Source organism: Physella acuta, unplaced genomic scaffold (assembly GCF_028476545.2).
Source record: "Physella acuta isolate Inbredline_101_S28 unplaced genomic scaffold, ASM2847654v3 ptg001498l, whole genome shotgun sequence".
Classification (NCBI taxonomy): Eukaryota; Metazoa; Mollusca; class Gastropoda; family Physidae; genus Physella; species Physella acuta.
The window spans coordinates 20,365-34,988 of NW_026733013.1; the positions used below are offsets into that span (position 1 = coordinate 20,365).

Consider the following 14,624-nt stretch of genomic DNA (forward strand, 5'->3'; position numbering starts at 1 on the left):
CCTATCAATTATGTGTCCAGTGAAGATATGACAAGTCTACATAATCCAGTCTATAGGACAGTCAATAGATGACTAGAAATAAAAGAGAGTATATCAACCCCGACTTTGGTAGATGTAGGGCCACAAAAAATTATTCTTTGAATGGTTTACTTTGTGAATGCTCCCCGGCAATTCCTGTTCAATGTATCAACCGCTACCATCCCATACACTACTAAACGTTGTTAAGTTTTTAAATAACTTACAGTTTATTTTTAGTTTGACAATCCCCCCCCCCCCCCCCATACCTGCCTTGATCCAGCCGGCAACATATTTTAACCTAAACCCCAGCTGCGGTGGATAAAGACAAATTTCCCAACTCAACACAAAACTTCGATTTTTCTGTCACAGGTCTGGTCCTACCCCCCCCCCCCTCCCTCCTCCCTCCGACCCACCTTAGCCCTTGCTCAACGATGTCCTGTTTGCGCAGAGCCCGACCGATGTGTAAGAGCTGGAAATACGAAGTTACTTAGCAACGCTGGAATTAGGGAACCACCCCCACCCCCGCTCGCGGTACTAGCATTAGGCCCTAACCTCTACCAATGTTATAACCGGTTAGAAATGTTTAATTTATCCACCCCACCAGTACATACTTTCTTTTTTTTTAAATTAAACAGCGTACATTTTTTTATTTTAAAATATTTTTTAAGGCACCAAATGTTTTTTTTTATCTCGGCGTAAACGTGGCCGGGGCGGTTCCGGCAAGGCGAATTGAACAGTTTACCTCAGATATGTGCCAGCGCTATTGATGTTTGGTCGCGTTTGTCCAAATTATGTTTTCATGATCGCAAATGTACCAGGACTAGAACAACCCACCACCCCTTGTCTCTTCCCCTCCCCATAACATTCCCAGCAAAATCGATTCGTGTTACTGAGATATAGAATCAATCGGACACGTTATGTTATGTTATAAAGCAATAACTTCCATCACCAGGTAAGGTTTGCATTGGAGACGGCAAATTTGGTCAAGGGGATGGGCAAGGTACTACACCCCCACACTTTAAAATACAGGAAAAAAAGATTTTAAAAAATAAGGCCTATATATATATATATATATATATATATATATATATATATATATATATATATATATATATATATATATATATATATATATCATTAAGATATTTGTAATTGAGATATTTTGTCATTTGATTTTTTTGCCTATGAAATAGTTTGTCAATCAGAAATGTGTAATTGAGATATTTTGTCGCTGTGATATTTTGTCAATTAGATATTTTGTCAATTAGATATTTTGTCAATTGGATATTACATAATTGAGATGTTTTGTTTAAAGATACTTTCAGATATTTGTCATTGAAGTACCTTATCCCGTAGCCATTTTTTGTCTTGATGAATTTTGTCATTGAAATATTTCGCTATTGAGAGATGTTTTCTTGGGATATTTTTTGGGGGCGTAATGTGTTCTTGGGATACTTTACTAATATTTACAGTAAGATATTGTGTCTACTGGAGGTTGGGGTAGGGGTGTGGCTCGGGCTTTAAAATGTAATGTACCTTTTTTTTAAATTTGTAAATATTAAAAATAAAAATAAAAATGTACTTTTTCAAATGAATTTGATTTTCAAGTGAGGGGGGGGGGGTGTTAGGGGCAGTGAATGGTTGAGCTTAATGACTGCTAGTCCGAAAGTCTCGAGTTCGAATCCCGGGATAGAATCTGTAGAATGTCCACCCAGCTCTGACCACACTATTTCCCTGTATGCCCAGGAAATTGAAACAGATGAGCTCTACTTCATCTGGCCCTGGGTCTTGGGCATGAACGTGGAAAAAAATGAAGAGGGGTGGGGGGTTCGGATCATTGAAAAGATCATTGGAGGAAAAAAAAACTTTATCTTTGTTTATAACGAATGAAGAAGATAAAAGAATAGAACTTTGAAATATTCTAAAAATTCATAACTTCATAGAAATAATATATTATAGAACAATCATTTCATTGTTAGACAGAGACGCCTGGAAAGCTCTTGTCAGCGGCCTATGTCCCAGGAGGGACGACAGGCAAACCTAACCTAACCTAACCTAACCATTCATTGTTTGATACAGGCTGACATAAACTACCACACTCACCTTTAATGGCTCGACCATCCTGCATAACATAGTTCCAGGGATGATTCTCTAGGCTGGGGTATGACCCCCCGACCCCGCTGGGCAGCCCGCGGCCGTAGCTGTCCAAGATAGCAGCAGGGGGCCTGGCTAGCTGTCGAGACAGTACCGACTCCGACCTGGAGGTGGGGATTAGTGAAAGTCCACTTCCGGTGTCTTGGACAGTGTACTCGTAGTTCTCGGAATCAGGTGACGGGCCGGTTAAATTGGTGTAGACTGCGTCACCCCCGGGCCATAGGTGACCTGACACCTGGACGACGGAGGGTTGACCAGGGTTGTTGGAATATCCACTTCCGGTTGGGGTGTGGGTTGCTTGGCGCGAGGGTCCGAAGAGAGGCGGCATCTGTCGGAGGTAGTTCGGGGATTGGGTTGAGTGCGAGGGGTTATCCGAGTACGATGAGGGTTGGAGGTTGAGGATTCGGGTTCTGGAAGGGTTCGGGCTGTAGTAGCTGTGTTGAGCGGGGTTTAAGGGTGAGTTCGTGAGGTGGATGTAGCTCGCGCTGTCAGGATCGTGGTGCGCGGGGTACTGGCCGTTGGACATGGCGGAGAGGGTCTGCCTGGTGACATCCAGGGAGGTCACGTGTTGTCTGGATCTGTCCAGGTTGTCGAAGAAGTCGTCCACGTCTTCCCGGGGCAGCAGCGGCGTCTCGTACTGACCCCCAGAGGTCAAGTGCGAGGACTGACCCCCTGCGGTCAAGGTCAAGTGCGAGGACTGACCTAACGGCGTCAGATGCGCCGAGATGGAGCCAGACTGACTCAGCGGAGTCAGCTGTGATGATGTGGAATGTGATAGGTTCGTCAGCTGGGTTGAGGTCCCTAGTGGCGTCAGGTGACTCGAGATGGGCGCGATTCTTAAGCGCGTCTGCGTCGAGGAGCCTGTCCCTGGGGTTGATCTTGAGTGGCTTTGAAGTTCCGAATACGACGGGGGCGTGTCTTTACCTTCCTGCTGGGAGGGGCTTAGCTCCAGGGCCTGTTGGTACCTGTTGTTGGCGTAGGCTATCCGGACCGTGCTTCCGCTTGAAGCGTTGGAAGCGTTGATGACGTAATCTTGTCCGGTCGGGCAGACGGCTACGGCCTGCGGGGGAGGGGGCCCCAACTCGTCTGCTTGGAACCGGTCAGGGGTGTACGGCGGTGAGACTTTTATAGCCGGTTTCAGGTCATCCGACACGAGGCTACCGGTGTGGTCGAAGTAGCTAGCCGGTAATTTCCGGCGCAACGGCTTATCTGCTACACTTTTGTTGGGGGCCAAGGTGGCGTAATTTTGAGACTCCCTTGAAACTATGGGACTTTTAGATTCGTTTCGCTCAACTTTGACTAAAACCGGCCCGTTGGAGGGTGTGGCCGCCCGGAAGTACTTTTGACCGGAAGGGGGCGTTGGCGATGGCGAGGCGGAAGTGATGTTCGGCGGGGCGTTTGGGGAGCCCCGGGGTGTGACAGACGCCGAGGAAGGCGACGCCGCGGATAGGTGCGGGGGTGCTGTGGGGGTGCGGGAGATCCGTTCACCCCCGGCTCTGTGGGGAGAGTTCGCGTGTGGGTAAGACTTCCACTGCTCCGTCTGCGACATGGGTGATGTCATCTAACGGTGTTCCCTTCTCACTTCCGGTTTGTGGTTTTTTTTTCAAGGTTACCGGACGGGGTAAACTGCCTTTGGGAATTTTGTTTTAATATTTTTTTCTTGCTTTTTGATAATTATCTGGAAATAAAAGTCAAATCATTACCATGTGAAAAGATTTTTTTTTAATTTTTAACACTGATTTACATTGTTTATTATTAGTAAGACAGTTCAGTGCAAATAAGTACCCAGCAAGTGGATAGAGTTAAATAGAACAATGAAATTATTTTTACCATGCAATATTTTTAAAGTAAATATAAACATTATATTTAAATGCTAACTATGCTTTTAAAATCATCGTTTGTAATTATTGTAAAAATTGGCGTTGAAATGCGATCAGAAGCTTGCAATCTCTGAAAGATAATTATCTGCCCCTTCTTAGTCTGTGATCCGACGCTCTGGCGAAAAATCACTCAGCCGTGAAAAATAGCTCCGCATCGATGGATAGCTGATATCTGCTATCTATCTTGTATTGTTGAGTATTGTGATTTTAAAATAAATATTTAATGACTAATTAGATTTTAAAAGATACTCTTGCATTGTCATCGGAAAAAGAATCTGGAAAGTTTGATGGAAAACGCTGCATAAGAAGTGGGTTAAAAAATAGTTAAAAGCAGAGTTTCTTCCAGGCATCTCTTCTCTGGGGCGGGGGGGGGGGGGGGGGGGGGGGGCGGGGGGAGTATACCGCCCCCCGGAGAAAAAAGTCTGGAAGAAACACTGATTAAAAGATTAGCCACATCCCATCAACAAACAAACATAGGCTACATTGTAAACTAAATAAAAGCTTATACTTATAATTACTAAAATAAAAAAACAATTATTTTAAGTTTTTCACACAATATTTTTTTTTAAATAAATATTTCAAATACAGTGAAAAACAGAAGCCTGTAGTTTCCTATAACTAAATAATTTTTCCATGTAGTTAAAGTTTTTTGTATATTTCACTGTTCCAAATCTAAACACAAAATGTTATAAGGGAAACGGCAAATGTTGTTTTCTTCTGTACTTATGCTGTCATACCATTAAAAACTCATCTTTAGTTTAAATCATAAAAACTTGTCTAAATCATTTTAAGCGTATTTTTAAGTTTATTCGTTGTATCACTTTAAATTAAAGCCTAATTTAGCTGAGATTGTGGTGGTCGCCTCTTTGCCCTGCTCTGTTCATGGTCATCTTGTACTGATGGTATCTAGATGAGGTTTCATTTATCAATATAAGCGGCCAAAAGGGATGACAAAAATATGTGTTTAAAATAGATGAGAGGGCGAGTTTGTGTGTGGAGGGGTTAAATGTGAGAGGAGAGGTCAATTGTGACGGGAGAGGCTTAGTTTATGAGGTCTATTGTGGGGAGAGGCTTAGTTTTTAGGAGAGGTCTAGTGTGAGGAGAGAGGCAGTTTATGGAGAGAGATCTAGTGTGAGGGGAGAGACTTAGTTTATGATGTCTAGTGTGAGGGGAAAGACTTAGTTTATAGGAGTTGTTTAGTGTGTGGATAGAATACTGAGGTATTGAAAAACTAACTTGCATTGGTTCAGGTAATATTCAATGAACAAGAGTAAATATAGTCATTTAAATCTTATAAAGCCATAGAGTGTTAGAACGTGTGTACCGCTCGTCTAACTCTCGCGACACACTATGAAATAAAACAAAAACAATGCACAAAGCAAAACAGACCCAGATATTAAAAGTGGACTTTGAACATCAACAAGTGTTTCGGACCTTGTGATTGATTGTACCACGTTTGTTCGTCGGTGTGTTTGTGACACGTTTTCTTTGTTCGTGTGTTTGTGGTGCGCTTGTTAGTTTTTGTGTTTGTTTTTTTTTTTTTTTGGGGGGCCATGGATTATTTAAACTTATGTTTCAAGGAAGGTAAATGCTAATTTGCCACGGGCTTGGGTTAATATGTGACAGATTAAAAACTAGCGGATTTAGAAGATTGAATCATTTCATGTCCTTACTAATTCTGAAAAATCATTATAACTCAGATTTAATTGTGATGACTATTTTTCTCAATCATACTTAGCAGTTTAATTTTTCCTTACTACTTTCAGTTAGTAGAGGGTTAACAATCGTTCTTCTTAACAGTAAAGTAGATATTGACTGTATTTTGTAACTGTGTCTATATTTGGCATTGTAATCATAATTCATGTCTAAATTGCTAAATTGATATGTCATGGAACGGTGTGTTCTAGCAGTAGAGCGCTATACTGCTAACCTAAAATTCGAAGTTCGAATCCTGAATCAAGTTAGCCGACCGTCCCTGGGTCCATCCAGCTCTGATGGGTACCTATCTCCCGTTAGGGAACGTAAATGCGGCTTGGCATAGTGCTGACGACATTATCTCTTCATATGCCGACGTCAAGAAATATATGAACACTGCTTCATCTGCATAATGGATCCCTTGGTCTAAAGAGGAATCTTTTCTTTTTACTGCTTATCAGAAAATGCGTTACCTTTTTGTAAATCCAATTTTTTAAAAAATCTAAATGATGATCTACCGTCACCGTGGCCTATCCCACGAACTTTCTCCCAGTGTGTGTTAGCATCAATTTTTAACGAAACTTTCAACAAAAACATCACTTATTTCGAGGTATATTAAAGATTTAAAAAAAAACACAAGTATTTAAACAAATAAACGAAAATGTATATAATAACATAAATGTAACAGGATGTAGACCTATTAGTACTTTTAAAAATGTATTCTGCAGTAATAATATAACAAAACTATCAAAATTAACACAAATTAGCTCATTTTAAAAAGAAAAGCGCTGAAATAGGGCTTGCTACATATAACATTACACAACTATTAAACCAGCAGGCTACTTTTACAACAGAACTTTTTAAAATTAAAAACGTGAATGCAAATTATACTTTTTTTTTTCGTTAGATAATGCTGGGGGTTTTCTTTTATTTTTAGGGCTATTACGTAATGTTTGGGGTTTTTCCTCCTTTAAAAAGATTATTTTAGCATACTATACTTCTCAACAGAAAAAAAAATTACTTTTTTTTTTTATTCCATACCTAGAAATTGCTAAGCCGGAAATAGAAAGATCAGTAAATCATCCTGTTATGGCACTCCATAAATACATCCTTTAAAAAAAATTTAGTATAAGAGTACGATGTGTAAAGCAAAAAGAACAATTTTACTAAATCTGATACAATACAAATGTCTAAATTAGATAAAATGAACATACAGGTCTCCAAAAAATTTCTACTAGACCTACAAATTTTTAAATATGTGTCACCTATTTTTGAATAAAGAATGTAATATATTTTAGCGCAGTTAGAAATGTAAAGGTTATTTTTAAATACAAATACTAATCAAAGTTATGAATCGTATTAATTTTGAAGTTATTATCAAAGTTATTATGATAAATTAGTATCAGTTTTTCATGATACCGCCATGTATTTTCAAAACAAAACACAATTATTGCAACATTAAATATCAACTCCTCTAGAATACAACAAATTGAGTAGAATAGTGTTAGCACTAACGTTAAAATCAAATCAACCGGCTATAACAATTTAAATAAAGAAATGTAGATATTGTAAGTTTCTTTTTAGTAATGAATTTCAATATGTTAGTAATCAATAGTTTGAATAGTATGGACGACTGAAAATGAAAACAATGTTTTCCGAATGTAACAGTCCCGTAATAAAAGTAATTGTAGATTATAAAACTATATAGGTCCTACATGTATAGGGGCCATTTGGGGCCTATATGTAGATACACTACGGTCAGGGTCAGAAAACGCCTGAAAATCTCGTGTCGTTAAGTAAAACGAAAAAATAATAAATAAGTGAGCAAAATGTGAATAGAAGGCACAATTTAATTATATTTTATTGAATACACGGTTAAATATATTTTTAATTTAAGTTATTAATAAGTCTATAAGTTTAAGCATGGCTCCATAAAATTATTATTATGGAAAAACTAAAAAAGCTAATTATTTCATATTTTTAAATACATACAACTAATATTAGTAAAAAAAATTATTATTAAATTGTGTTTATTTGTTTTTTTTTTTCAAAAAAATGGTTGTTTTAGAAAAGAAATGTGAGACATAATTTCTGCATCAAGATAAACTCAAAAAGAAAAATATATTATTTCGAAGCGTTTAATCCGTCGAAACTTTTGAATTCGCCAAATTTTGGGGGTATTGTTGATTTTGTTTATGTTTGTGTTCTCGGTGGTTGTTTCTTGATGTGTGTGTTTGTTGTGTGTTTATATGCGTGTGTTTGTTGTTTGTTTATGTCTGTGTTGGCGTTTGTTGTGTGTTTATGAGTTTAAGCGCTTGTTGATATGTGTTTAATTTTATTAGCGTTTGTTGTGTTTTATGTATGTTAGCTGTGTCCATTGATTTTTTAATAATGTTTTTATAAGTTAACTAATTTTTAAATAAAATATTATTTTTCTTTAAAAATTGCACTCTAAACCATAATTTATTTTGGTATAAACCAACAACAAACTACTAATATTGACAAAATATTTTCTGAATGTGCGAATAGTCTTACACATTTTTTAAATAGTAATTTTCAAACAATTGAATTTACATTTAGGGAAAAAAATTATAAGTTATTAAATAGAAAAAAATAAACTGCAAGATAATGAACTAACCTGATGCTAAAATTTCATGTCCATCAAATGACAAAAGTAGGGCATATTGATGAGCTACATAACTTAACAAAAATAATTTAATAAAAACTAAGTGTTATATTAGTTGATTAATTAAAATATTTTATAAATCAAATTACAAAATAGTTTTTATGTTTTTATTGTTTGTTGCACAGGTTAAGAAAATAATTACATTTACTAGTTAATTATTAGGACTTACAAGCCCCGTCAGAAAGGCGAAAAGTAATAAAAAAAACTGTTATATTTTTACTATTTTTATTTACTTTTATTATTTATTTTATTAACTAGTACCCTAGTTCAATCTAAGTTTCTAGAACAGGCACACCCATGAGACTATTCCAGCTACACTATTCGTATAAATAGTCACACAAAAAAAGTTTAAATGTTGTTTTCTTAACATATTTTTCTAAACTTAGCACTTGGTGAAATGAAAATGTGCACTGTTGGCGAGATATACACCCACTCATTTTCTTTAACCATGATGCTTTTGTGAATTTAGAACAAAATGTTGGATAGATTATATGTCCAAAATAAAAGGAAATGCTGAGCCTTGTTCTGAAGAAGTGATATTATGTATGTATGTTTTTGTATAGACACACACATACACACTTACATATATATATATATATATATATATATATATATATATATATATATATATATATATATATATATATATATATATATATATATATATATATACGTTTATCTGCTCGTACGATGGGAAAATGAGATTTTATGTTGCTATGTTCCCACTCGGCAGTAGCAGAATCTAGAGAGAGTAAACACAACAGCAACACAATACACTAGGGCCTAAGTTCAATAAAAGTAGGGTGTTTATTCCAACATGATCGTCTCATAACACACACCTTTAGTTCAGTAACTTGTGTTTTTACTTTGTACATGAAACAATGCAATTAACACTAATCAACATGGAATCTCAATGAGCCTTTAATTAAAATTGCGCACATTATTGCGCAGCGTAAAGGTTGATTAAAATTTGAAAGTCATAAAATGTTATTGTCGCGGCTGGTGGGGGGGGGGGGCTTAAAAGGGGTAAACGGTGTATAATCTTTATTAGGAGACACAGCAAATCTCTGATGAAATTTAATATGTTACCGTGAAATAATTGTTGAGTAATTAATACAAGTCTCACTGAGACAACCGAACCAGAATATTTTCTTTACTTATAGAATAAATAAAAAATAGAAATTAAATTAAATAACAAAATGAATATAGAAACGAAACGGCCGAACAAGACTATTTTCATTACTCATAGAATAAATTAAAGATAGAAATCAAACAGCCGAAAAAAAAATGTTATCATTTAAAAATATAGAAAAGAAACGGTCGAACAAGACTATTTTCATTACTTAAGAAATAAATAAATATAGAAATTAACGACCGAAAACAAATAATATTGTTATCATTTAATAACAAATTGAATATAGAAAAGAAACGGCCCAACAGGACTATTTTCATGACTTATAGAAAAAATTAAATAAAGAAATTAAACGGTCGAAAAAGAATATTGTTATCGTTTAATAACAAATTGAATGTAGATACGAAACGTCCGATCGAAACTATTTTCATTACTTTTAGAATAAATTAAAGATAGAAATTAAACGGTCAAACGACAAAATGTGTATTACTTAGAGAACAATAAATTACTATAGAAATGAAACGGCCCAACAAGACTGTTGTTGATGGTTTACAAGATAATTCAAAACCAGGTGTAATGGTAAAAGAAATAAAATCTTATTAGCAATTAAAACTAACCGGAAGAAATGCTTTTTTTTTTTTTTTTTTTTTTCTTGGTAAGAATTTTTATTAAAATATCAATACAAATAGTTATGAAATTCAATTTTACACTTGTCTTTTTTCAATGTACAGGTTAATATTTATTTTTTTCTGACTTAAAAATGCCTAAATCTATTTGAATACATACAGTATTTTACTAAGAAGATACACATGTAAGAAAGGAATCTCAGCTTTCTATCATTAAGATTAACTTAAAAGTAAAACATTTTATAAAAAAAAATTAGTTTTATGCTTTTCTGCTAATCACAAAAATGTTAAAACAAATTAAAACAACGCTCGTATTTTAAACTGCTGAAGGTGTCTAACTCAATAAATATGTAGCCATGTGTTGCTACCTACTGTTAAAAGTAAGTGGAGTATGTCATAACATGCAAATTCCAGTGCCCACTGGGTTACAAATTTAATCATGCTTTGTAGTTTATTAAAATTACTATGGGGTTTTTAAAGCCCAAAAATTATTTGGCGCTGACTATAATTTAAAAAATTTCAAACTGTAAAAATGACCGTTTTAGTATTATTGTTAACAAAAAAATAAAAAAATTACTATTTTTATAAAAACGCATAATAACATAATTAACATTACTTTTTTTTTTAAATTCCGTATTTCGGCTATTTGCCCTAAGTTAAACTATTACTAATTAATTGTAAAAAGGAAGGTAAATTTGATTATTTGTTACTATTGTTAAAACGATATCGCTTTTTTAATTACCAATCAGTACAATATGATTATTGCTTAATATTATAAATTAATAATGGTTACATTATATTAAACTTTACATATCAAATTCAAAAGTTGGCTACATCTAGTTTAAAAAGTTATATTTTGAAGTTTTTTTCTTTAACTTTGGGAAAAGAAATTGTTTCAACTTTTAAAATTTCTAAAAATATTGGCTAGTCCGGAAAAAAAACTAACTTTTTTGTTTTCCGCTTAACTCATAGAAAAACTACACATTTTCCGACAGCTTCTATTCATAAAACCTCCGTTGTTTTATCTTTAATTTTAAAATCTTCAAATAATCAGCTTTTAAAAAGTATAATACAAGAACATTGTAACTACAAAAAAAATGCATCTTATTTATCTACAAAGCAACTTAACAGAACTCCAAATGCAACTGAACTTATTGAAAGGAGATATTAAAAAGTTGTGATAATAATATTGTACTTGATCTGTTTCTTTTGTTATTTGTAAATTTACTAACAGAAACTTGTATAAAAGTGTTCTAGTCCAAAAACAAATTAGAGAAAAGATAGTTTTATCTCATATTCTTGTTTTATTTGGTTGTTAAGAATCCTTTTGAATATCCTTTTGTTCTCTAGTGTATACAAAAACAAATGTGTAGTTGCGAATTTTACCTAAAGTTCCTTAAATTAAATTTTAAGATTTTGTTTTTTTTAATCATAATTTTCAATTTCCAAATTAATCATTTGATAGCAATTATATACGTTTACACCTTTTTTTTTCGCAATAACTAACTCTCTGATATTTTAGTGAAATTAATACTCAGCTGAAATTGTGTTTGAATAAGACAACAAGATAACAATGATTGAGTAAAAGATTGATAGGGGGGAGTGAGGGGACACACACACACAAACTGATTGAGTGAAACAACGACCTGTATCTGATCCTAGAACCCCCTGATAAAACAATGTATTGGTGCCTCGATAAGGATCTTGCTTTACCTAAGATTGCGCGTCCCCCCCAACCCCCTCCCCCCTAAATTTTGTTGTTTTTATCGCTTCTCGTTACCATACGGTCAGCCCATCAGATAACAGAGGGTTAGCGGGCCTAACAGATAGGGTGTTATGACCGCGATAAATCAGTTTTCATTGCCCTACAGCCTTTTCCGCAGTTCTCGATAAAAACGAGCTATAGATAGCGAAGAATTCCAGGGCGCTGATAGCAAGAAAGATACAGAGAGCATTTAGACTCCAAGGAACGCAGACCTTGGAAGCAGTTCTTGGGTACCTTCGCTTCCAGAAAGGATGTCTTCCGCGGAAAGAGCACACAGCCGAAATACGAATCCTGAAGCGTCGAGAAAATGTTCACAAAGAGTTGGACTTTAACCCTTTTGACACGTCAATGTATACTTAAACAAGTTTAACGTAAGTATCTATTTTTAATCTTAACTACACATCACTTACAATATATCGTGTAGGAATCACATCTTAGCCGTGTTTAGATAACCAACGGGGAATATCTTCTCCGGTTTTTAGTTTCTTATGTGAAAGAAATGGAACTCTTTGGAAGTTTAGACTTGCCTCAGCTACCTGAGAAGATCCAGGAATATGGCCCTCATTTGCATAACTCGCGACCCATGCGCAGTGGCGTCAGTTGGACGTGTTACACTGTGTCCAAAACGGTTAGCGTTACGCAGCCTAAAGTAGTCCTCCTTGGCGTCGACACCTGGAAATAATTTCTGAAATGAAAACTTTCATCGTCGCCATCTTTTTTTTCTTCTCTGAGGGCATTAAACGCCCGCTAGAGGCGTGTAAGTTTGCAGTGGTGACCTACCCTGATTATCAGTCAAGTTTTGTCAACAAAATTTTGCTGCTTCCAGATAAGATAGGACTTCTGGGCTGTAAAGATTGCACGAATCGCCAAGATACCATAAAACTTTGGGGCGGTTTTTCCGCGGGCCTCGTTTTGCCGTTGGTGACGTCACAGATAACGTGAGCCCCCGGGCATGCGCAGAAGGTAGGGGGAGAAAAAAATTATTTTCAGTACCGTCGAGTTGGTTCGGGTTGACACGGGATTCTACGACAGGCGGAGACCTTTGCAATCTCCCGTGTATGTGTGTGTGTTTGCGTGTATGTGCATACGTGATCGCGGCGTATTTTTATTGCAGCCCTCAGATATAAACTGGTGTGTCGCCGAGCCTGAAGTATCCCAACACACCTGAAACACACACTTTGTAACTATGTCGAGTGGGACCCCTAATCTCCGGGCAGATAGCGACACTTGAAAATTGTTACCGTTTAAACATGTCGGACTTCTAACGCTCATAACGGCACCCATTTTTTGTCCTATATAAAATAATAAGTGGCTCTGTTTATCCGACCACTTTTATACCTTAATAAGTGCGTAGTAAATTCCGCAAGAATTTCCTTTATCTTGATTTTCGACAATTTGTTGTAATATCAGTTTTCTTTAATCTAGCAGAATTGCATTGGAGATCGGCGATTCGTTGATAAGCTGAACAAACTCATAAAAGTTGAAGACCCGAACGAAATACTCTCGTTCAAAGTGTTAGGTGTAAATTGCGTATCATTGAGATACCGGTTGAGTCAATATTATCTTTGTAGTTAGGCTAGATTGGGTTACAGTTAGATTTTGTCAGCGGTTAGGTTACAGTTAGGGTTGTTTTGGGCGATTGGGGAAAGTTGGAAGATTGGGTTAAAGTTAGATCTAAGGCTTTGTGGCAACTTTTAAAGTTAGGTCTAGGGTTGCATTGGTGGATGAGTTAAAATTAGGTCTAGGGATGTATTGGTGGATGAGTTAGGGATGTATTTGTGGGTGAGTTAAAGTTAGGTCTAGGGATGTATTTGTGGGTGAGTTAAAGTTAGGTCTAGGGATGTATTGGTGAGTGAGTTAAAGTTACGTCTAGGGATGTATTGGTGGATGAGTTAGGGATGTATTTGTGGGTGAGTTAAAGTTAGGTCTAGGGATGTATTGGTGAGTGAGTTAAAGTTAGGTCTAGGGATGTATTGGTGAGTGAGTTAAAGTTAGGTCTAGAGCCTGATGAACTGGTGCTAGGGGTGGAACGGACTAGTGGGTGGGGTAGGGGAAGCTCGGACATGCCGGGGGAAGGGAGTGTAAAGTTTAACAAATAAATAATGTTAAAATATAATGTTACTGTACGTTGTTACGCACGCCGTAATTTGAACATTTTCTCTCTAGACACTTAGTTTAAATGTTCATCTATGTATCTGCTATTGGAGAGTGCGGTTTTTTTTAATTTCTAAAGGCCCGATGCTTTGAAGTTTCGACCCATAATTGGTTAAAAGCGCCTCCTGTCGAATATTATGTGGGTTGAAACGTTCCTAAGTCGAGTTTTATGCAATGATTACTTCATAGAAAGTATATGGCCATTCTGAAACCGTTCCACGATACTAGGTTCATACCGCTAGCTGGATTTTTGGGACCAGTTTGTTCCTCAATAGCATGCTTCAAAAAAATTACTACACAGTATATAATTAAATGTAGATCTAGTCATTAAAATAATAAGTTGAAGCAAACGCATACATTAGAAAATTATTTGCAACGCGGTCCTTGGAAAACAAAACCCATAAAAAAAAGTTTTTTTTTTAATGTGTGTATATACGGCGCGAAAAAATTACAACAGCCGTTCTTCTGAAACAACGCTGGTGTTCTCACATGAAAATGATACTCAGACAACAGC

The 14,624-nt window shown here is 36.1% G+C and overlaps 1 protein-coding gene across 1 annotated transcript in view; it reads right to left on the minus strand.

Moving 5' to 3' along the window:
- LOC131928408 (GATA-binding factor 2) overlaps positions 1-12,852 on the minus strand; it is a gene marked incomplete at its 3' end in the record, with an annotated part of 31,912 nt that extends 19,060 nt beyond the window's left edge. Inside the window, 2 exon segments of the mRNA XM_059284439.1 lie at positions 2,122-3,850; positions 12,367-12,852. Of these exon segments, the coding sequence (XP_059140422.1) occupies positions 2,122-3,733 (1,612 nt within the window).
- Between the last annotated feature and the right edge of the window lie 1,772 nt (positions 12,853-14,624).